We start from the raw sequence: 21,833 nt of genomic DNA, 5'->3' as shown, positions 1-21,833 counted from the left end.
ACGGTCAGTCCTTGCAGTGATCATCATAGTCTGAGTTTTCTTAGTTTGTCGCAGTATTAGTTTTCCCAGTTTAGTTATAGTCTAGTCACGCCATCCCTGCTTTGTTTGTGCACTTTGTCTTCAGCCATAATAAAGGCTCGCTTTCTGTTAAGTCCACTCCCGTCTACTCACTTGTGTATGCACCTGGGCCCATCACACACACCACCGCACGGCCTGTCTCTGCAGACCGTGACACAAGGGAAAGGCCTTTTTTGTTCTTGCATGTTAGTTTGTGATGGTTGCAGACTTCTTTCACATTCACAACTGAATGAGTCATGCAGCGTTTCCGGATGGGCCTAAGCCACACTTAAATGAAGGGTTAAACAGTGAGTTTCTTCAGACTGTCATCAAACCGTGTAAGAGAGAGGATTCCAGCTCAGATCCTGAAGCGTTGGTGTTGAACATGAATAGTAAGTCTCTGATTCGTTACTTAAAGTTAAAAGTGTTCATACTCAGAAAGGCTCGAATTTAGTTTCTATTTTTCTCTTCATAGACCTGCTACTGTTTACTTTTGGACTGTTTGCTCTCGCAGCAGGTGATTCATTCATTCAGCTATACTAATCTCAAGATTTTTTTTAAAAGTAGCTCATGTGAGATGTTTTATGAATAATCTGTGTGGTGTTACAGGTGGAAACGGCGTGCAGGTGTTTTATTGCGAGCCTGAAAAATGTGCTCTCAGTGTAATTAGGGTGTATTGCAACGATGAAGCCCTGCTCAATGACGGATCCATGACAGAGTGCTCTGGTCCTCCTCTACACAGAGCTGTCTGTCAGCATGATGGTCGAGCATTTGTTTCCATGTCTGGGAATGCTCATTGTGAATTTGAAGGGAATAGTGGATACATCACCACAAAAAATTGTTCAGGTATTTACATTTTTTAAAGTTGTTGCTTTTCTTGCAATCATTCATGCCTCTCTTTAATTTATTTTTCTTTTCTTTTCTTTTTCATTGCACTGAAAATAACAGATTTCTTTCACTAGTGTCAGAAATTTGACCAGCTTTGGAAAAATCCACAATAGCCCACTTGTGTGCTCAGAAAGATGGCGGATGTTGAAGAATTTTAAGCTCTTATTCAGGTTTTTGTTTACTTCCATTTGTATTTAAACAATCTCATAAAATAACACATGATTCTGATCATGCTAGCTGAATGAGGAAAACAGTGAATTGAGGTGTGCCACCCTTGCTGATAATGGTCAAAGATTTCCAGTTTATTCTGTTTCTATATCTTCTGCATCTTTTCTACTCTTACTAAGTCGACGTTTATTTATGGAATGCACAGACGTAAACAACAACAGTGAAACTGATGCCACAGTTGATAACTACTTTCTGTTAGAAGATATTCATTTACTGAAGATGTCCGAGAACTTATTTTCTACAATTAAAATGTTGAAACTTTGGTTGTGAAAGAAATCTCAACTCGTGATTGCAGTTGTTGTTGCTGGCAAGTTGTTGCAGTTGTTGTTGCAGGCAAGGGTTGCACAACTGATTATTAGGCTTAGAGTGAAAGTACTTCTACACACAGAGCCAGATAAGTTCTTATAGCTTTTTTTCCCCACGATAAATGAAATCATTTCAGAACTGCATTTTCTTTTTTCTTTTTATTATCTGAAACATTTCAGTATGAAAAATATGGAAAACTAAGAAATTAGAAAGTGGGCAAAGACATTTTGATTGCACTGTATAAAATCCCTTTTTTAGAGTTATATTTATTTTGCCATATAAACCGTGAGCTGACTAATGTTGATACTTACTGCAAATAAGAATCTGAAACAATGTACATTTTCTTGACCAAAACAGTGACTTTTCTGATCTCTCTGATTTCTCAAATAGACCTCAGCAACCTGTGCTCTTTCACTGGAAGTAAGTACAGACCTTTCATCTGCTTCTCATTATTCTGACTTTTCACTAAATGGAAATTCTTCCTTTCCATTTAGCAACCAAATCCTCATCAACCCCAACGGGTTTTGGAAGTCTTGCGGAGGGCCTTACGCAAACTCATCTCATCATCATCGTAGTAGTAGTTTGTAAGTTCTGACCATTAGTTGTTTTGGCTGCATGCATCACATTTCTCATGCTAGTAAATCTTTAATTGCAAATACAGCTTTTATCTAGGAACAAATTCATGATTGTTCTTCCGCAGGTTCACAAGTACTACTAATAATATTAATACTACTGGGACTACTGACATGTTTTTTCAGTAGTTTCATGTTTATGAAACTAAAGAGTGAGCCGAATCAGCAACAAAAAAAGTTACTGAAATATAAAACTAGTCATTTTTATGTGTTTAGCTAATGGGATATCTTTCTCAATAATATAACCTTGTTTCAGCAAACCTGGTGTGACTGTTCCCCTAAAAGAGGGCTGCAGTCAGCTGTGAAAGGTTAGTGAACATTACATACACTTACAAACTGTATAGATGGAAAGCGTAAAGCGCTTTGGGGTCCTATGGACTAGAAAAGCGCTATACAAATGCAGGCCATATGTTATGGTTACATGAGACAAAGACTTAGATATTTGGCCTGAATGATGAGAGGTATGTTTGGAGGAGAAACAGTTAGGTTTTCAAACCTAAGAACATTGTACTGGCTATCAAGCATGCTGGTGGCAGCATCGTGCTTTGGGGCGGTTTTTCTGCCAGTGGTACTGGTGCATGATACAAAATGGATGGAATAATGAAACATTAGGATCACCTCCAAATTCATCAAATTCGCTTAAAACTTGGACACAACTGGGTGTTCCAACAGAACAATGATCCCAAGCACACATTAAAAACTGGTTGTGGATAAAACAAAGAAAATTTGAGAAGTATTCTAGCTTTTTGCCATGAAAGCAACCAATTTAAAGGAAATGTCAAGAATAGTTTTTAAGATATCTGATAATTGACTACTATTCTCTGTCAACAATTGCGGTCAGTTATCCAGAATTATCCTTTTGGTAGCCAGAATTATTGCATCTCTTCAAGGTTTCAATTTGCTAACGGACATTTAAACAAATATTATTAGACATCAATAATACTTGTATATTTGAGGGGGGTGTATATTTGAGCCTGTGTGGATTAGAGAAAATGTCATCCACTTAGTGTTTTTTAAGTCATCAAAAATGTATGCTGTGCAATACACAGCATACATTTTTGTGTCAATCATTCCAGCCTGGAAAAAGAACAGTTCAAACAAATCATTAAAAGCCCAGAATTCCTGTGACATTCATGCACATCATGAGTGTATCTTAACTTCTGGCTTGATTGTGCTATTTGACATGAAGGGGAAATGTTTAGGTCATTCAGCTTTTTGTATGAATGGAGGCATTAACAATAAACAATAACCCATTAGTTGTTGCCAAGTGGTTAGATATATTCTATAGTGTTTCTTAGATAACTTACAGTTGTTTTTTCAGTAGAAAAGGAGATGTTGGACCATGACTCATAAGTGCGGCTATTAATGCACTTGGGAGCACAGTATTACTTGGTATGCTCAGATGCTAAGTAAAACGCACTGTATACAGCCACATGGGGATGCTAAGTAAAACAGCACCCCCATGTGGCTGTATACAGTGCGTGTTTGGAATGAACACCTTAAAAGCTCTCAAAGACAGTGAACACATGTGTGGACTTTTTCTGGATAAAAACCTATCCCATTCTGCTAAAACCAGACCCAGGCCAGGGCAAGATATGCATAGAGGCTGTCCTGTCCTCATCTACACATTTGTTTCCATCTCTGCAAATACTCTGTCGTTTTGAAGTGAACAATGGATATACTGTAACTGAAAAATATCTTGTTTACATTTTTGTTAGAAATAGCAGATGTCATATTGTTATTTCTGCTTCAGTTTTTCCCTCCATGTGTAACAACCTTCATATTGGCTGGTACTCTGGTGCAATCAGCACAATCTGGAGCTGAACACTCTTAAAACTGTAGAGATGATAGTGGACTTCAGGTGACATCCCTCAACTCTACCCCCCCTTACCATATCAGACAGCCCTGTGTCGACTGTGAAGATCTTCACGTTCCTGGGTACCACCATCTCCCAGGACCTGAAGTGGGAGACCAACATCAACTCCATCCTCAAAAAGACCCAGCAGAGGATGTACTTCCTGAGACAACTGGGGAAGTACAGTCTCCCACAGGAGCTGCTAATCCAGTTCTACACTTCGGACCCCTCACACCCTGGACACAGACTTTTTGATCTGCTGCCCTCTGGCAGACGGTACAGAAGCCTGCAGACCAGCACCACCCGACATAGGAACAGTTTCTTTCCCCTCGCCTTCTCTCCCTTCTAAATAGTTGACCTGTCACACTGCTCCCACTGCCAGACTTCAACATTCTGTAGTATTCATTCCACCTCATTCATTTCTGCATTTTATGTATATAAGTTTAGATTAGTTATTTATAGTCGGTTTACACAGCTTTGTGTATGTATGTGTACGCATGTGTAACCAGTGTTGGGGAGTAACGGAATACATGTGCCACCGTTACGTATTTAAAATACAAAATATGAGTAACTATATTCCGTTACAGTTACCGTTTAAAACGGTGGTATTTAGAATACAGTTACTTTGTTGAAATAAATGGATTACACGGTGGTACTTTCCTGTTTCATATTGTTGCGGGTCGGGACTGTTTGGGTTTTGTTTGACAGTTATGTGCCGTTGTTCCAGGCGGGGCGGCGTTGTGGTTGCTATGGTTACAGGGTGACGCTCTCTCTCTGCATGTTTCCTGGGTGAGAGAGGCCTTTTTGTTGTTGTTGTTGTTGTTGTTGTTGTTGTGCTAAGCTAATAGGCAGAATGCTACAGGCATAGCTCTAAAGAATGTAGCCTCGTGGGCAATGTAGTCCATGCTGCAAGGAGAATGGACTGCGACACGTTATGTGTCTGTGAGTGTGAGGAGGAAGAAAAAGGAGAGTGGAAAAGTACAAGCTGTCATCGAGCAGAAATGGGAGCTGGAAGCATGTAAATATAATAATAACCACTGCAGCCAAGAAGAGAGCCTGAGGAGCCCAGTTGTAAGTAAGCTATTAAGACTCGACTGTACGCTGTGTTCGTGTTTTCCTCCGAAAACAATAAGTTCCGTTGGAGCAGCCTTTCAACTCCTCTCTCTGTCTCTTGCTAGAAAAGTTGACCCAGACAACAAAGTAAAGCTAGTTTTCAGCTACGAGCCCAACTCGAACCGAGTATTAGTCAGAGGTCCCTTTACTACGGTTCGGAGCCGCGGACCTTCAGTAATAGTAATAAATCACACAGCAATAGTACATTCATGTAGTTGTAAAAAGCATGATAATATATTAAGTAATCCAAAGTATTCAGAATACGTTACTCTCATTGAGTAACGTAATGGAATACGTTACAAAATACATTTTGGGGCATGTATTCTGTAATCTGTAGTGGAATACATTTTAAAAGTAACCTTCCCAACACTGTGTGTAACGTATATTTAGACGTGTGTGTGTGTGTGTGTGTGTGTCTTAGTCTTAGTGTCTTAGTCTTAGTGTCTTAGTCTTAGTGTCTTAGTCTTAGTCTTCTGTGCTTGACAGCCACCATCTACTGGAACCACATTCCTTGTATGTGTCTGCGCATATACTTGGCCAATAAACACAATTCTGATTCTGATATTAGTCATAGAAACAAGAGTAGACCTTCAGGGAGAAAACATTCTGATTGCGTATTCATAAAGATTTCAGTGGTGGTGTCCAACTACACGTTTCCAAAAGTAAAAAAATAACATAAAATAAAACTTTATATGTATATAATCTGGATCTTAACTGTCTCATGCTGATTCTGGTTTTTCTTATCCAGTGCTGGAAGATCATGACTCAACGTTACTGTAGTTTAATAAGAAAACTGAGATAATGGAGATAAACTAGGTGAGTTTGTCTCATAAGACTGAAAAACTTACTGGACACTATATTAGGTGCACTCTGTTTGTTGCTCCTCACAACTGCCTTAATTCCTCATGGCATAAATTCAACAAGGTGCTGGATGCATTCCTCAGACATGACGGCATCACAAGGATTTGTTATTTAGACATTTATGACATGAAGCTCCAGTTGTACCAGATCCCAGTGGTGCTCAATTGGGTTGAGACTTGGTAAAGCTTTGTGGTCATAAAGGGATGGACAGGGTCAGCAACAATACTCAGGTAGGCTGTGGCATTTAAACGATGCCCTGTTGGTAGTAATAGGCTAAAAGTGTGTTAATAAAATATCCCCCACACCATCACAGATGGATGGATCCATGCTTTCATGCCTTTTCTGCTTAATTCTGACCCTATCATCTGAATGTAGTTAATAAGCAGACGAACAGATGTCTCATACTGGAATTTACCTTTAAAATGTTATTATGACTCAATTCAATAATATTTGAGGAAAAAAATATGACAGGGGAAACTTTTCCATGATTATGAGTTTTAGAATGAAGTACAAAACAATGACCATTGGAAGGAATGGGGGAACTTTTACTCTTTTGTCTCCATATAGAAATCTTCCCAATAATCTTCCCAGAATGTCTTTACAATATGTTTTGTCCTTAGTTAGAGCTTAGATTAACATTTATTACCCTTGAAATGTACTGTGAGTTGTGAGCAACAAATGTTGATACTTACTACAAATAAGCATTTACAAAGTACATTTTTCAATCTAAACATTGATGGTATATTTGCTATAGCTCAGTATCTTATTGAAGTCTAATAATTATGTTGTTCTGTTTTTACTGTTTCTCTGATTTCTAAACTTGACCTCAGTAATTTGTACCTTTTCACTAGAAGTAAGTACAGATCTTTCACTTATTTCTCAGTGTTTTTATTTCCACTTAATTTAGTTTGTTTTTTTTTTCATTTTCATAACCAGTCACATGAAGGGCTGTTTCCTTACACAAACTCACGTCATTAGTAGTCATTGTTAATAGTTGGAAATTGCAGATCATGTGCATGTATCACATCTTAATGATAGTTTTTCACCTACTAACATAACACATGCACATATATTGATTTTTTTGATCTTCTTTTTAGTCAAATTTTTCCTTTTTTTTTTACTCTTACATGTCAGCCATACTTTGTTGGTGCACTTTCTACCCTTTTGACACCTCAGTGGATAAAAATGTGCATGCACAAAGTCAGCCGTTTAATCTCATTCTCTTTGATGTCAATTTTTTTTTCAATTTCTCTGCCATTGCAGTACAAAACCATTCTCCCAGCTGTGCCCTCCTTCTGTGTCTCATTCCCCTCGTTACTTCGCAGTGTATTCAAAACCTGTGTTTCTCTGTCTCAGTGTTGCGTTGTCCCTCATGCTGTGTGGATCTCCCCGTGTTTCCCTGTGAGTTTATATTGTTTCCCAGTTTAGTTGAGTTTGCTCTGTATGCTTTTCCCCTGGCAGCAAATAAAGCTGAGTATTTTGAGTTCATCCCTCGAGTCTGAGTGCCTGCATTTTGGGTCAACTCCTGCCTGCCACACAGTGCTTCCTGATATTTAAATTCTTTATTGTCCCACAAGGGGACATTAGTTTAGCAGCCGGCAACATAAAAGTAAAACAATTATATAAAATAATGATGACAATAATAGTAATAGAAAGTCACAGGGCGGTTATTTGCCATTAAGGAGACAGAATGCAGTGGGGATAAAAGAAACCTGTTTTACTGCAGTAAAAGTTGCAGTACTAATCTGTATCCTGTCACCCTTTTGCTCTCTCTCCTATTAAAAAGGTTAATCATGTCATCATTTATGGTCAGGATCCTGGATTATATAGCAGGGTTAGTAGCCTCTTCATTCATCTGATCAGGGGCTCATAGCTATTCCATGCTGTCATTTTAAAACCAGAGGAAACCATACTGCTGAAGTTGTACGTATACAGCACTTTTATACTCACTGAGCACTTACAGCACTCATTCACCCAATTACACCCACACACTCAGTAGCCCAAGAGTACTTTGATATGTATACTGGAGAAGTTAAGGAGTGAACAACTGACCTTGTATTTGGTAAATGACTTGTTCTACCTCCTGAGCCACAGTCAAAAGTGCCTAAACTTTGAAACAGCCTTGCAAACTGTTGTAAAAACCCCAGAGTGACTCTGTGGTTTGCTTTCTTACAATATTTTTGCCCTACTTTGCATCTAATGTGTGTATAGAAGTGTGCTTTTTGGACTAAATGTAAGCGTATGTGCTTGAGTGTGTGTCTATGCTGGAACCTGTATACTTTTTTTTAGTGTGCAGTTTTATTAAAACTGTAAAGCACTTTGTAACTGTGTGGGTTTTTTAAAATGCTATAGAAATAAAAGTATTATCATTATTAATATTTTTATTATACCACTTATTTAACTTACACTGTTATGCCTCAATGCATTTGTCTTTATAAGTTATAACTGGTCACACCAAATAAAGGTAAGTTTACACTTGTCAGAAGGGGGCAGGTTGCAGGCCGAAATGGAGATGTCTTAAACAAAAACTAACTTTTATTGAAGTGACACAAGTAACCCTAAAAGCATCAAACAAGAAGAAAGATTTTTCTTGCAGATAAAGTGGCAATAATAAGTACTTAACATTTAAAAAAAGCATACATACGCACAAAATGCTTTCAGTTTTGGCAGTTTAGTCTTATTTATCAGCGCAAAACAGACAACAGTTAAGCATAATAAGCGCTTCTTGAAACTTCATTCACAAATAATACCGATAAAAGGGACACTGAACTAAAGTTCAGCATTTTCAAAGTGAACACACACAGAGGAATTTAAGTCAGTGTGAACTCAAATGAAAAATCAGGTATATAAGTCCGTCCTCTCGTGATTCAGGTGCTTTGGACACACTCCATATGTAACACGAGTTTGCTCACTTGACCCATCTAACTCCCGGTGTTTTTTTTGTTTTTTTTCTGTGGCGGGTGACATGACATCATGTGACACGTGCCGCAGTTTTGGTGTCACTTGAGTTTGTTCTGTCAAATCAACATACATTGTCAGATCGGCATATGTGCAGCACAAGGTGACAGCTATATTTGTTAGACAACAATAACCTGTGAGACCAGCACAAAATCATATATCAGTAAAAAGAAAAAGTAATGATCATTTACTTGCCGTTTGTCTACTGTACAATGAACTGACGACTCCTACGCACGTGGAATTATTCTACAACGCGCATGCGCATGCATGCAAATTAATGTAATGTAATGCTACTCTTAGTTGTATTGGATCACCCCTGATAGGAAGCGAACAGCGCGCCATTCGGACCACGCTACTGTGGAGCTTATAAAAAACCATTTAAAGAATAATATACCAGCAGGGGGTAGCGACAGACAGACTGCATTTACGCAGAAAATGATTGGTAAGTCTCACATTTAAACTTCATATTTAAACTTCATCATGAGAAAAGCTTTAACTCCAACCGTGTGCCTTATTGTGCCTCATTAACTTTAACATTATTTTAAACGAATGTGGTGTGAAGTCACTAGACTTTCTAACTTTCTAACACTTTTATCTAACACGTTAATTGGGATCGTTAGATGATTCACACAATGCTAAATAACTGTTAAATATGTGCTTGAACATACTTAAGTAAATAGCCTAGCCTGTTTGGGCGAACACTCCCTCTGGCGCCCCCCCGCCACACACACACACACACACACACACACACACACACACACACACACACACACACACACACACACACACACACACACACAAAACATATTAAGGATAAAACCTCTGTTGGAACTATACTGAATTTCACCAGAGAAACACACACACACATATGAAAAGAGAGAGAGTATGCATAGTATGCAAACGGCTACCAAACAGCCATCATAATTCGTCATACAATGAGAACAGGACAAATCAACAACTGACAATGACTAATTAATATTAAAATCTGTAACATAATGAATTGTATTGGAGTTTAGTCTGTTACTGTTACTATTTTTACCATTTCTTCTTGGAGCAACTGTAACCCACATACTTTCCTTAGGGATTAATAAAGGATTCTGGTTCTGATTCTGATTGTTTCAGGATGACCTGCCATTATCCAATGACACATCTGCTTACCTGTATCTTTTGCTCGTTTCTCCTCCTCTTCTTTTCTCTTTTTTGTAAACTGAGCACCTGATGGCTTTGAACTTTTCTTGTCCATCTTCCATCGGTTTTAATTTTGGACTCCAGTATGAACACAAATCCCCCAACCCGAGGATCACCACAACATAACCTAACAGACCTACACCTTAGTTCACAGATTCGCTTTGTCTACGGTCCTGGGATTTCGCACAACCCAGGATTCAAATCATGAATACATAATGGGCTTGGATTTACAACATTATGAATGAAATTGCTCTATTTGGAAGCAGCTGGCCCCCCTCCCCTTTCGACAGATTGTGTGTGAGACTTTAAATCATCAAACTGTAAATTATAAATTTTAAATTGTTATTGATCCCTTTACCCCTGGTCCTAAAGTGTATATTTATTTTCTTACTCTTCTTATATTTATTGTTTACTTGCACTGCTGTAACTGGAGCCTCGTCATCTCGTCTCTCTATATGCTGGACTGTATGTAGCGGAGATGACAATAAAGTTTACTTTGACTTCAGCAGCGAGCAGGCGCACCGAGGGCTCTCGCGCTCACTTTTCGCGTATAGAATTTCGAAAAAACATCGGTGCAAATTATAAGTCTGTATCATAATGTCTGGTGTTTTCGTGTTTGTTGGTTGTTTTTATTTTTGTTTTATTTTGCGAGTTGGTTATTAGATGCTGCTCCAGCCAGCCAGAGAATCCCCCGCCGCCCCGCCCTTTGGGGTGTTTTGTTTTTCTGTTGTATTGTTTTGCATCTTAAGCCCCTTTGGCATTAGTACCTACTCGGGTTAGATTGCCATGGTTTTCAGGGTTTTCAATCAGGTCGTAGTACCTGGTGCCAAGTACTTTTTTAGTACCTACTCCGCTGGGGTTTCGAGCAGTCCGAGACTACTGCATGCCACCGATTGACTGGTCAGTTGTGTCACTCGATGAGTCATGAGAGCGTAATATAAACCATATTTGTAAATTGGCAATGAGGGAAATGACTACAGAAAGCAACGCCGTGGTTCCCGAGTCTGACAAAAAACCACACACTGAGCAGCAGGTATATTGTCGCCTCAATGTCCACCTTTGTTGCATACTAATTGTATGACAGGACACTCAGCCTCATTGCTATAACGACTACCTCGCATATTAGGTGGTACTTGATTGTAATGGAAAACGAGTCAAGGCAGGTCGTACTGCCTCAAGTTGCATCAAGGCAATCTGAGTATGTAATAATGGAAAAGGGGCTTTAAAGTTGGCTTTTATTATTGACCAAATGCAACCACAGTGATTTTCACCTGGCAAACAGTGGCTAGAACTTAATGAATATATATTCATTTTAGGCAATGTGTTTTTCAGTAGAACAATATACTTGTTAATTGCTTACCATCTTAAGTAGAACTGCAACATCATATATGATAGCAAGCTTTTTGGAGGGGGGGTCGCCCCAAACTATTCCAGGTTAGACTTTGTAATGTGCAGGAGTGTTGCTTTTATCTTGTAAAAATGTTGACTTTACTAATAACATTTCAAATATTTTTCTTTTTTTCTTTAGTGCTCATATTTAAAATATTGTTAACAGACACTTTAAAATAAGACATTTAATTAATTAGCCTATTTGTAGTTTGTGTGTATGTGTTCTCTTCATGTAGTTATGAGCGGTGTGTGTGATTTGGTAGTTGTCATGGAAGTGTTTTAGGACTACATATAAAATCTTGTTTAAGGCCACCAAAATCGTAGGGCCGGCCCTGGTCAGCACCCCTCATCAAAGAGCATTCAGCTTAGATCGTATTCTTTATCTTGACAGGGGTTTTGTTGTTCGTCATCGCTGGACTCTTTCCTCCGTGCTCTTCCCTCACATCAGGTCAGAAATCTCTCCCATTGTTTACAATTTTATCATAATAAATGTTTACATTACTAAAAGCTCATTTGTGATGTTTTATGGATAAACTGTGTGGTGTTATAGGTGGAAATGGCGTGCGAGGATTTTACTGCGAGACTGAAGGCTGTGTCAATGATGTAAAGCGTGTTTTCTGTGAAGATGTGGAGCTCCTGGGTAACAAAGAGATTTCAAATTGTTCCCACGGTCCGCTTCCACCCAATACCATCTGCCAACACAGAGGCCGCTTGTTCGTCTCCACCTCCTTAAAGTCCTGTGAATTTGAAGGTGTCACAGGATATATAGAGACCAAAACTTGTACAGGTATTTTCATGCAAACATATTCATTCTTTTCTCCCATCTTGCTCTTTCTTCTCTTGCCAATTCCATTTTAGTTTGTGAGATGCTGCTGCAGCTGACGGGGCTGTTTGATACTTTTTTAAAATGGCCCATGCATGTGTTAGTAATTTCCCGTATACGTATATGTATATGTATATGTCAGTCATGACTCATAAAAATGACCTGAAAAAGTTCCCATATATCATTTGGAAACCACTCTGTCTTATCTACGTGGGATCTCTGAGCTCTCTGCACCTCTGATGCTTAGTCAGATCCAAAATACCTGGTACCTTTTTGATATCCAGTAACTGATGCTGTTCTTGCTATTAACCATCTTTCTCTTGTTTCTCAATTAGACTGCTCTTTTTTAAATAGAGGTAAGATTTGTTTTTTTAGGTACACATTTCACCAGTTTCTGATTTTGTTAACTACTAAATTAAGTTTATCCCTTTCCATCCAGCTACCACACCGGCAGTCACCCCAAGCACTGTGGAAACATCTTCGCAGCCCAATTCCAAACTTCCAGGCATTGTAATCACAGTAGTCTGTAAGTGTGGATACACAGTTAGTTACCATACTTACTGCCTACATGTTTTTTGAGTATAGCTTCTGCTACTAACACAGCTTGTTTTCACTATGCAAATTTAATCTAAACTATAACCTATTTTACTTTTTTGTTTTTGAAACATGTTCTATAGGTGTGGTACTGCTGTTAGTGGTTTTCTTTTGCAGAAAAGTCAAAAATCAGCAACAACAAAGGTAACTAAAATTAAAAAATAACTTGAAGTATTTGATAAAAGTATCCAAATTTAAAATAATGTTTTGTATCTTTAGACGGACTCAAACCAGTCCTGGGTTGCAGAATGACAGCTCTTTAGTCTAATGCCTTGGATCTAACATCATACTCCTGGTTCGAGGCCAGGGCATGCCTCCACTAGGGGTCCTTCCTGCTACCCAAGCCTACTGTGAGGGACAACTGTAGCCATGCCGGCTCGGACGTCGTCTTGATTAATTAGGTCTGCACGAGGTGTTGAAGAACCAGAAGAGTTTTCATAAGCAGATAGCATCATTCTGGTGCTTGCACTATAGGCTAGTACTTAAATAGGGCTTTTCCAAGTGATGGCAACATCAAGAAGAAGGAATGCTTAATAGCAGAATAAGCTGGAGTTTTTCATGTGGGAAACCCAAAAATGTATTTTCCTCAGAAATGTGGTACATTTATGTGGAAATACACAGGCTTTCCAACAGTGAAGTACAGAGTGGGCCATTTATATGGATACACCGTAATAACATGGGAATGGTTGGTGATATTAAAGTCCTGTTTGTGGCACATTAGTATATGTGAGGGGGCAAACTCCTCAAGATGGGTGATGACCATGGTGGCCAATTAGAAGTCGGCCATCTTGGATACAACTTTTGTTTTTTTCAATAGGAAGAGGGCCATGTGACACATCAAACTTATTGGTCATGTCACAACAAAAACAATGGTGTGCTTGGTTTCAACGTAACTTTATTCTTTCATGAGTTATGTACAAGTTTCTCTTTGTTCACAGCCATTGACATGTTGAAGAGGTTAACACTTGAGGAGCGGATCGAAATTGTGTTGATATCTGGTGAACGCAGTAACCGGGCAGCAAATTTCAATGCAAGACACCCTACGAGACCACCCATCTCCCATGCTACAGTTAGCAAACTGCTTGCTAAGTTTCATGAAACTGGTTCAGTGTTCTTCGCTCTGTTGTTGGCACTGCTCGCTCTCCTGCATTTCTCCACAGCTAATGTCCAATGTGCCAGATTACCAGTCCAGGCCTGGGAGGAGACCTGTGTGGTGTGTCTCTGCCTCCCAGCCAGCCCTGCCTCTTTACAGCCATGCCATTCAGTGCGCCACGGGACTCAAGCGAGCACGGAAAGTGGCACGAGCACGCCCTCTGCTGACCAGTTCATTTCTGTGGTCAGGCTTAGATGTAGTACTGTCATTTTTCAACCCAGAACCAGCTTGAGTGCATCTAAAGATACAAAAATTCCAGAGATGTGAATCTCTTAGGTGCACAGTCACACCATGCTCACTGAAACTGTGACGGTCCTGGGTCTGTGACCCAGTGTTTTGATTGTGTATTATTGTTTATTAGTCTGTTTTCTTCTTGGTTCGTGTTTACTAGTATTCCTGTTTTATTTATTACAAACAAAAGTTAGGGGGCTTTAGATTTAAATTCTTATCATGAGTCAATAAAATTGACATTGAAAACAACTCTTGTGAAACTGCTGTTTCCAGTAGTAAACGTGTGCAGTTTTTTCCTCTGAGACAAACAAACAGTTCAGAATGAGTCATGCCGGTTACTGTTACTAATACTACAGCTGCAAGTCCCGTGTACGAATCTTCATTCTCACCACTCATAATGGAGTTCTCAAAACAGGTATGTAGTTTCCCATCTGCATTTTTTGTTTTTTTGTAGACACTGCTTTTTCAAATATGTAATAAAGAGTAAGACCAGTAACACACTAGCAGTGGTTGCCATGAATTTGCCTTTCAGATGAAAGCAAATGTGAACGCTCAGAAGAGTCTTAGCCTGCAACAAATAGAAATGCAGGCTCTCAGTCTTGTGTCACAGGTGCACATCACTGAAGTATGGAGTATGTATACATTGTAGGATTTGTATAAAATATTGTATAAGCCATATAAATGTTGTCACTTGGTTTGCAAGACAGTGTTTATGCAAAGTTTCATAAAGATTGGCCCACTCATCTAGGGGGAGATAGGGAACATGTTTTCACAATTTGAAAGCTTGATATCAGAAGGCCTGTAATATGTTTCTTGGGGTACGGAAGGCATGCAAATGTCAGCCAGCCAGCCTGATTGCCTGCTGACTCATTTGACATGCTGACATTTCTTGGAAATGTTACATCAAGGACGTATTTTTTACTTTGGAAATGATCAATTCCAAAGTAATTACCACTGTACTCAATAAATATAATACAATATTTGATTTTACACAGTGATAAAAACATGATATTATACTATACTAAAGTAAAATATCTCAATCACATACTGACAGTACAAACAAACCACTTGGACAAGCTCAAATTGAATACAGTGTCCAAATCACAGACAAACAGTATCCCGCATTCTTGATTTTTACTTCACAAACACTTCTCATAATGATATTTTGGCAATGTTAGCTCTTTATACAGTAAAGTTACAGTGTGATACAAATAATATCAGGCTGATCCTGCCACAATTTGTTTTCCCAGTTCAAATCACTGACAAACAGTATCCCACAGTTGTTTATGTTTTTACTCATTTTTCACAGAGAAACATTTTTTGAAAAATGTATTGATAGCAGGGTTGAATATTCTTACACAATAAAAAAACAACAACAACAACAACAACTATACGTAAAATAATTTCACCATAAAGATGGTTTGTTTAGTGGTTTATTTTATTGCAACCTGTAATTTATTGCATTTTACTTTTATGTGTTTCATTGTTTACAAAAGGTTTGAGGTGTGAAATAAACTGCAATGGAGTTTGAAAAAGAATTATGGGTGTGTGTGGTTGAAGGATGTGTTTGTGCCCAAACTAGCAAAAAAAAGTTTGGGAACCACTGATGTGATACATAATGGAGGAATCATTGCTGAAAAGCACAAGTTTGCACACAACATTCAGAAAGAATTTCCACCCACTTCTCTGTAAAGAAATCCACCAATGCATATTTCTGTAGTGATATTTTTAGGTGCTATAATATATATAGGTGCAGGACCTGTACACCTCCAGGACATTGCGGCGTGCAGCTCGGATCTCAGCTGACCCTTCTCACCCTGGACACAGTCTGTTTGACGTGCTCCCCTCAGGCAGGAGGCTCCGGTCCATTCGCACCAGAACCTCTCGCCATAAGAACAGTTTCTTCCCCTCTGCTGTTGGACACATGAACAATAACCGTATGACTGTCCCCGCCACAAACACATGACCCTACGCTGTGTCACTGCATCATTCCATGTTTGCACTGATCACCACCTGCACTCATGTATATATCTTTCTACGCAGCACTTTTAATTCTTATTCTTATGTATATATCTCATGTATATCTCATGCACATATCTTTCTACATAGCACTTTTAATTCTTATTCCTACTTTTATTTTTTTTTCATGTCTATTTAATCGCAATTATGACAGTATGTTTGCACTGAAGCACCGCAGCAATTTCCTAATGTTGTAAACCTGCACAACATTTGGCAATAAACCCCTTTCTGATTCTGATTCTATAAAGAACTGTTTTCTTCTCAGAAAAGGCCAAAATAATTACTGTTTAACAGCCTTACACATGTTCAGAAATAACTAGTCTCCTTGTCTCTAATAACAAAGTTTACTGCATATAGCTGTAAATACAGACTACATCCCTTTTTTTTTTAAAATCTAATATAACTTCCCTTCCTGCTTCTCATTCAGTACACCACTGGATTTAAAAAAAAAAAAGTATGTAAAGGGGCACAAATGAGCCCTGACAGCCAATCTCATAGAGAACATAATAATAAGAAGAATAAATAAACAATTTTAAGGAGGGAAAACCATTTTGGTTAGAAATATGATTTTTTTTTTTTTACACACATAATATAAAGCTGGTTGTAACAATGGTTCTTTGTACAGAGTGGGCCATTCATATGGATACACCGCAATAAAATGGGAATGGTTGGTGATATTAAAGTCCTGTTTGTGGCACATTAGTATATGTGAGGGGCAAACTCCTCAAGATGGGTGGTGACCATGGTGGCCATTTAGAAGTCAGCCATCTTGGATACAACTTTTGTTTTTTCAATAGGGAGAGGGCCATGTGACACATCAATCTTATTGGTAATGTCACAACAAAAACAATGGTGTGCTTGGTTTCAACGTAACTTTATTCTTTCATGAGTTATTTACAAGTTTCTCTTTGTTGACATGTCGAAGAGGTTAACACGTGAGTCGCAGATAGAAATTGTGTTGATGTCTGGTGAACGCAGTAACCAGGTCATTGCAGCAAATTTCAATGCAAGACACCCTTTGAGACCACCCATCTCCCATACTACAGTTAGCAAACTGCTTGCTAAGTTTCGTGAAACTGGTTCAGTGTTGGATTTGACAAAATGTGGACGCAAGAAAACTGTCACTAATGAAGAAACATCAGTGGCTGTCCTAGCTTCATTCAGCAAGAGCCCACAGCGTAGCACTCGCCGCATGTCACTGGAGAGTGGCATTAGTCGTAACTTTCATGAGTTATTTACAAGTTTCTGACCACTTATAACATGTGTTCAACGTGCTGCCCATTGTGTTGTATTGTCAATGCAACCCTCTTCTCCCACTCTTCACACACTGATAGCAACACCGCAGGAGAAATGCCAGCACAGGCATCCAGTATGCGTAGCTTCAGGTGCTGCACATCTCGTATCTTCACACCATAGACAATTGCCTTCAGATGACCCCAAAGATAAAAGTCTAAGGGGGCCAGATCGGGAGACCTTGGGGGCCATTCAAATGGCCCACGACGACCAATCCACTTTCCAGGAAACTGTTCATCTAGGTATGCTCGGACCTGGCACCCATAATGTGGTGGTGCACCATCTTGCTGGAAAAACTCAGGGAACATGCCAGCTTCAGTGCATAAAGAGGGAAACACATCATGTAGCAATATCAAATATCCAGTGGGCTTGAGGTTTCCATTGATGAAGAATGGACCCACTATCGTGTACCCCATATACTAGGGGTGCAACGATACACAAAATTCACGGTTTGGTTCGGTTCGATACTTTGGTGTCACAGTTAGATATTTTTTTGATACAAAAAAATGTTCATGCCTTTTTAATTTGTCATTTATTAAAATTATAAATATATATTTTAACTCAAAAGTACAGTTTTTAAATTTAATGTTGCTGAAACAACAAAATAATAAAAAAAATAAATCTATCTGATCGAGAAATCACTCATCTTTGGAAAAGAGAGTTTATTATAGAGAAATGGCTCTTTCCAAAATAAAAGCTATACTATACGCTTCTTCTGGGCTATATTCTCAGCAGCATATTAAACATATCAGGTCCCCATAAGGAGAATCATGTGCTAACGGCTGTCTAAATAACACGGGTAAAGTTTGTAGCATGCGTGCTTGTTGTTTTTGTCTGCTTCCACTTATCTTTGCACTAGAATGATGTTGGCGTAAATGTGCAGTCATATTTGTTGTGTTCCCACTAGTGCTGTCAGTGTTAATCTCGTTAAAATGACATTAACGCCATAACGCGGCAAATCTCTGTTAACGAGTTACCACGGATCGCCCTGTGCGTGGGGCGAACTATCTGGCCATAGTTTGAAACGCCAGATCTGAATGAGGGTGGGGGAGGTTCAATTTTGGGTAGCGTTGAGGCAGTTGCCATGTTGCAACTGTCACGGCTGCCGAGGCGAGCCGTGTGGATATAGAAGGAGGACCCAAGATGCAGGCAGTGGATGAGATACCGGTGGTTTTATTTACAGAGGTGTAGTGGCAAACAAACAGTGGGGCATAACAAACAACTAAAGACACCTAAACTGGGAGAACTAAAATAACAGACCTGGGAGCATATGACAACGGATGATGAATAGCAGAGAGATGCAGACTAGGAACAGGACACCGTGGAACAGGGTAACAGACTGACACAGAGTTACACAGACTGACACGGAGGAACACAGACGAACCGGCAACAGGCAGGAGAACACACAGGGCTTAAATACACACACCAGTAATCAGGGGATGAGGGACAGGAGGGCAACACAGCTGGGAGGAATCTGGGCTGACGGGACAGGGGAAACGTAAACTGATCACACTCACATATGACACGGACCTTCACAATAAAACAGGAAACTCAGATACATGGAACCAGACAAGACATTGAACTAAACAGACAGATTCACAAACAGATGGGGAGACACCATAGACAGACAGATACAGACGCAGACTCAGAGGCAGATCGAAAATAACACAGAACTTAAACAATCATCATCTAGAAAATGATAACAAACTAAAAGCGCTGGGTCACCGACCCAGGACCATGACAGTACCCCCCCCTCAAGGGCTGGCACCAGACAGCCCAGCAGAAACGAAAAAATGGACCAAAACAAAACAGAAAACAACCCGACCAGGGCGGGCGGAGGGGGCCCAGGACGGAGGGACAGAGTCCAAAAAGGCCCAGATGGTCAAGTTCAGGAAGCCGACCATGCGAATGGCAACGGGGCAGGTCCGGATGCCGGCCACGCAGTAGGCAGTGGCGTGGAAACAGTTCTGGGGGCCGACCGTGCGGACGGCAACAGCGGCGTGGAAACAGTTCTGGGGGCCGACCGTGCGGACGGCAACAGCGGCGTGGAAACAGTTCTGGGGGCCGACCGTGCGGACGGCAACAGCGGCGTGGAAACAAGTCCGGAGGCCGGCCACGTGGAAGGCAGTGGCGGCGTTCAGGAGGGCGTCCACGGTGGCGGAGATGCCCAACAGGCGGCCAGGCAGATGACCGACGATGTGGAGGTGGTAGTAGGGGACCTGAAGGCTGCGTGGCCCCTGCAGCCCCAGGTGAAGCGGAGGCTGGACCAGACGAGGCGGACGCTGAAGCGGAGGCTGAAGCCGGGCCAGGCGACGCTGCTGATGAGGAGGCTGAAGCCAGACCAGACGAGGATGAAGATGCAGAGGCTGGACCAGACGAGGATGAGGATGCAGGACCAGACGACGATGAGGATGCAGGACCAGACGACGATGAGGATGCAGGACCAGACGACGATGAGGATGCAGGACCAGACGATGATGAGGATGCAGGACCAGACGATGATGAGGATGCAGGACCAGACGATGAGGATGCAGGACCAGACGATGAGGATGCAGGACCAGACGATGAGGATGCAGAGGCTGGACCAGACGATGATGCAGAGGCTGGACCAGACGATGATGCAGAGGCTGGACCAGACGAGGCTGAAGCAGAAGCAGAGGCCGGACCAGGCAAAGCAGCTGATGAAGATGCTGAAGCTGGACCAGGCAAAGCAGCTGATGAGGAAGCTGAAGCTGGACCAGGCAAAGCAGCTGATGAGGAAGCTGAAGCTGGACCAGGCAAAGCAGCTGATGAGGAAGCTGAAGAGGAGGCCACTGCAGGTGATGCGGAGGCTGGACCAGGCGAGGATGAAGCAGTGGCTGGACCAGGCGAGGATGAAGCAGTGGCTGGACCAGGCGAGGATGAAGCCGAAGCATGCGCTGGACCAGGCGACGCTGAGGATGCTGAATCCGGACCAGGCGACGGCGTGGAGGATGCAGCAGAGGCCGGGCCAGGCAACGGCGTGGAGGATGCAGACAGAGGCGCTGCAGCAGGTGGCGGCATGGATGAAACTGCTGCTGCAAGCGTGGATGAGGCTGCTGGTGGAGCAGCTGGTGGCTGGACGGGCTCCTCGGGCCCCCCAGCTGACGAGGAAGGAGGCTGGACGGGCTCCTCGGGCCCCCCAGCAAAAACAGTCTCAGAACCAGTGGGCACTGGAGCCCCTGGCACACACAGAACAGAACCAGCAGGTGCGGAGACCTCTGGCAGGAACACAACAGAACCAGCAGGCACACGGGCCTCTGGCAGGAACGCAACAGAACCAGCAGGCACACGGGCCTCTGGCAGGAACGCAACAGAACCAGCAGGCACACGGGCCTCTGGCAGGAACGCAACAGGACCAGCAGGCACACGGGCCTCTGGCAGGGACAGAACAGGACCAGCAGGCACACGGGCCTCTGGCAAACACATAGCGGCCTGCAGCTGTGCAGAGCATTGACCCTGCTCAGGCAGCGACAGCTCTGTGCAGTCCTCAGCTGGCTTCTTAAACTCCAGGGGTCCAGAGTCTAATGGGGGCTGAAACCCAGCCTCTGGGGAGGCCCTGGAGTGCATCTCAGTCTCAGAACTGGCCAGCCTTTGAGGAATGTTGACATTGTTCTTGGGTTTGTCTCTCTGCTTAGAGTACGGAGTTGTTGAACTGTCCGTTATGGGTTGGACTGACATGGCTTGCTGTACAGGAGGAGTAGGTGAAGGTGATGGCTGAACAGGTAGTGGAGCAACTGACACAGGATGCAGGGCTGGTGACTGCTGAACTGAGGATAAAGCTAATGATTCTTCTGCTAACCGGGCTACTGACTGGGCCATGGATTGTAACAGGGTTTGTAATAAGTCTGGCTGTGACTGTAATTGAGCTATGGATTGTGAGGCTGAATGTGGCGGAGGTGGCGACTGGGCTTCTGGCCGGGCGGCTAACTGAGCTTCTGGCCGGGCGGCTAACTGAGCTTCTGGCCGGGCGGCTAACTGAGCTTCTGGTCGGGCGGCTAACTGAGCTTCTGGCGATAAACATTTTTTGTCCAGTGCCGTACAGAACATCACCCCTGAGTAAACGGTCCCACAGTTCAGACCAACAATACTGTCCTGTCCACTCACCACAGCTGGCTGCTCGGAAATCCCCAGGTCCGACTGTGGCGAGGAGCGTCGGCAGCGTGAGCGCCGTTTCCCCCTCGAAGGCTGGGTTGACGGGCCGGGCAGAACATCCTCTGTCGGACT

At 41.7% G+C, this 21,833-nt stretch overlaps 1 protein-coding gene and 1 long non-coding RNA gene across 2 annotated transcripts; both read left to right on the top strand.

Annotated features, from left to right (window-relative positions):
- The first annotated feature begins 403 nt into the window (after window positions 1–403).
- On the top strand, window positions 404–845 carry LOC308404330. The gene is made up of 3 exons (XR_013973100.1): window positions 404–449; window positions 533–574; window positions 667–845. It is a non-coding gene; the product is annotated as an uncharacterized lncRNA (long non-coding RNA).
- Window positions 846–9,227: 8,382 nt separating this feature from the next.
- LOC308404902 (uncharacterized protein) lies at window positions 9,228–14,250 on the top strand. Its single transcript, XM_080895181.1, has 6 exons — window positions 9,228–9,340; window positions 11,867–11,923; window positions 12,026–12,262; window positions 12,634–12,654; window positions 12,738–12,824; window positions 12,976–14,250. Exons 1-6 carry the CDS (start codon window positions 9,334–9,336, stop codon window positions 13,038–13,040), a joined length of 474 nt encoding a protein of 157 aa, XP_080751307.1. The 5' UTR covers window positions 9,228–9,333; the 3' UTR covers window positions 13,041–14,250.
- The last annotated feature ends 7,583 nt before the right edge of the window (window positions 14,251–21,833 follow it).

The sequence above is a fragment of the Rhamphochromis sp. 'chilingali' genome (genome assembly GCF_963969265.1).
Source record: "Rhamphochromis sp. 'chilingali' genome assembly, chromosome: 10".
In the NCBI taxonomy this organism is placed as follows: domain Eukaryota; kingdom Metazoa; phylum Chordata; class Actinopteri; order Cichliformes; family Cichlidae; genus Rhamphochromis; species Rhamphochromis sp. 'chilingali'.
The sequence above is the reverse complement of the archived record's forward strand: the minus strand, read 5'-3'. Positions and strand labels throughout refer to the sequence as shown.